This window comes from Mus caroli, chromosome 1, assembly GCF_900094665.2.
Source record: "Mus caroli chromosome 1, CAROLI_EIJ_v1.1, whole genome shotgun sequence".
Taxonomy (NCBI): Eukaryota; Metazoa; Chordata; class Mammalia; order Rodentia; family Muridae; genus Mus; species Mus caroli.
The window spans coordinates 59,159,463-59,162,629 of NC_034570.1; the positions used below are offsets into that span (position 1 = coordinate 59,159,463).

A 3,167-nucleotide genomic window follows, 5' to 3' on the forward strand; every position below is an offset into this window, starting at 1 on the left:
CCCCCTTGATCACTAATTGAGAAAATGCCTTACAGTTGGATCTCATGGAGGCATTTCCTCAACTGAAGCTCCTTTCTCTGTGATAACTCCAGCTGGGTCAAGTTGACACAAAACTAGCTAGTACAGGCATATAAATAACCATAGGCATTGTAATAAATAAACTCATTTCTATCTGCTGCCCCTGGGAGGAGCACGAAAGCACATTCTAAGAACAATCCCATGTTTTGAAGAAACTGCTGTCACAAGACTTGTGTCTTGTTTTCTTGGAATTTTCTCACAAACACTCAGAATTCTCATACAGCTCCAGTTTTGGACTGTGTTCCAACACCCATTCTTACAAGTTTAGGTTTGAACTCATAACTGAGGAACATCATTGAAAGTTTTCTGGGGTAGGAAATTATTCAACAATGACTTTCTTAAGAAATCTTTACTGAGTAGTTGAAATAGGGGAGGATGCCTAGAATCTGTGCATAATCTATAATTATCTTAGGTTCGCATAATGATTATTATCTTTGTCTTCCCTGACTTGTCTCCAAAGAAGAATTTTATATTGCACATAACTAAGAGACCAATAATATGTGCCATCAACTGAAAAAGAACACTTTTTGTTTTGAAGAGAAAAAAGTTATGTTTGGAATTAATGAGTCAAATTCAATTGTTTCCTTGTATGTGCCATTTACATTTAACTTAATAACAGTGAGCCCTATGAAGAAATCCAAACTGAGATCCTTTTAAGATCTTAGAACCTAGGACAGTGTCTGAACAGAACACAGCATCCCTCTCAGGGGTAACTAGTAGCTTTTGATGTAATTGCAGGACAGTGCTCAGTTAAAGGATCTGTGGAAGAAAATCTGCCATCACACCAGTGGGATGGAATTTCAAGATCACCGTTACTGGTTGAGAACACATCCCAACTGCATTGTAGGAAAGGAATTAGTCAACTGGCTAATCAGAAATGGACACATCGCTACAAGGTATTTTAATTTCAAAATGTTTTGAAATTATTCATTAGTTAATATTTATTAATGATTAGGATGTATATTTGAAGATGTAAAGGTAACATCTTTTTGTGAGTTAGGGTGCTGTTTTAGGGATTTGATGGTTTGGGGGAACTAGCTCTTTAACTTCATTTGGTGAGACTGTAAGGAACCAGATTGGTGTCACAGTTTTCCATATTAAAAACAAGGACTGGTGGCTAGTGAGATGAATCAGTGAGTAAAAGCACTTGTTCCCAAGTCTGATGACCTCAGTTGGATTTCTAGAACCATATGCTATAAGAAGAGGTAAAGCATCCATGGAAAAACTGGGTGTAGCAGCACATTCCTGGAGAGGTAGAGGCCAGGGGTTCAGCTTGCTGGTGAGCTAGTCTAAGTGTAGTTGATGAACTCCAATTTCAGTAAGAGGCCCTGTCTCAAAGGTAAAGTGGAAATCAATTGAGGAAGACCCTCCATGGTGTTCTCTATCTTCCATCTGCTTCCACATATGAGCACCTATGTGCACACAGACACACATAACATGCAGTAATTTTTCAAATGGACCCTTAGAAAAGCTAGAATCTAAAGTCAAAGGATTTTCTTGTCACTATTCTCTAATGTAAACATCAAACCTGTATTGAGATTGTGTTCATAATCCATGTCTGTCCATACACAGATTACACATGTATAAAACAAATCACAGGCAGGATCTGTTTGCTTTCTGTGTACAATGCCCAGGGAAACTTATAGAAGAATGAATTTATTTTGGCATAAGGTTACAGAAGAGTTAGATTACATAATGAAAGGTATCTTATTTAGGGTTTCTATTGCTATAAAACACCATACATACGTATAACAATAATTAATTAGAAAGAAAGAGGCCATGAATTTGAAAGAGAATGAGGAGGGTTATATGGGAGGACTTGAAGGGAGGAAAGGGAAGGGGGAAATGATGTAATTATAATCTCAAAAAATGGAAATAAATCAAAATTAAACAAAACACAACACCATGACCAAAAGCAGCTAGTGGAGGAAAAGGTTTTTTTCAGCTTAGAACTCTCAGGTCACACTCCCATCACTGAGGAAGTCTGTGTAGGAACCCAAGCAAGACTGGAGGCAGGAACAGAAGCAGAAGCCTTAGAGGAATGCTCTTTACTGACTTGCTGCCCAAGCCTTTCTCACCCTGCTTTATTATACACCTATTATCACCTGCCGAGGGGTAGGACCACCTGTAGTGTTCTGGGCCTTCCCACATCAATTACTAGACAAGAAAATGCTCCAGAGGCTTGCCCACAGACCACAGGAGTGAGGGAATTTTCCCAATTTAGGTTCTCTTTTCTAAAATGGCTCTAGCTTGTGTCAAGCTGACAAACCAAACCAACCAACCAAACAAAAAAACCTTTAAATGGGACAACAATAATAGCATGCCAACAGGCAGCAGGTATGGTGACAGAACTGGATGCTCAGAGCATACATGTTGAAGGGCAAGAGATTTTCGTTTGAAAGTTGGCCTCCATTAACATTCTTCCTTCAGCAAAGCTTCATTTCTTAAATCTCCCCGAACACAGCACTAACTGGGAGCCATGCACTCGCGTGTCTGAGTGTTTGACATACAGGGACATCCTCACTCAGACTACTACACCTTTCAAGTTAAGCTGTCTCTTGGGTTTTGATATTTGCTGGGATGAGCGCACACTCATGAGAAGGACCACATATCTAAATAGGTGAAGAAACAAGCTGTCAACAGGGGACCGAGGGGTTCTAATTTGTCTGTATCTTATTAGTTTGTATCTTTAGATAAATTATTGAGTCTCTTTGAAACTTGGACCTCTTAGCTTCAAATAGGGGGATGGTTTGGTGTTGAACTAAGCCGTGGGTATTGAATGTTGGCTAGGAATTTTATTAATTCCTGAAATATCACAAACTAATGTATCTATTTCATATATTTTGTATTTATAATATGTTATTTTTTTTTATTGATACTGTAGGCTGTTTGAATGTAGGGACCATGCCATTCTCAGTTTTGCTTACTTTGCTAAGGATGGGTGTGAATGCATTGTGTACTCAGTGAATGCTTACTGAGGTTAAAATTAGCTTGTTTAAAAACAAGGGCTGCCGAGCGTGGTGGCGCACGCCTTTAATCCCAGCACTCGGGAGGCAGAGGCAGGCGGATTTCTGAGTTCGAGGCCAGCC

At 39.3% G+C, this 3,167-nt stretch overlaps 1 protein-coding gene across 9 annotated transcripts in view; it reads left to right on the top strand.

Moving 5' to 3' along the window:
• The window catches only part of Pikfyve (phosphoinositide kinase, FYVE-type zinc finger containing), a 90,435-nt gene that overhangs the window by 32,999 nt on the left and 54,269 nt on the right, over positions 1 to 3,167 (top strand). For all 9 annotated transcript variants that reach the window (XM_029476064.1, XM_029476086.1, XM_029476091.1 and 6 more), the window contains one exon: positions 817 to 974. In XM_029476064.1, the coding sequence (XP_029331924.1) occupies positions 817 to 974 (158 nt within the window). The remainder of the gene's footprint in view (positions 1 to 816; positions 975 to 3,167) is intronic.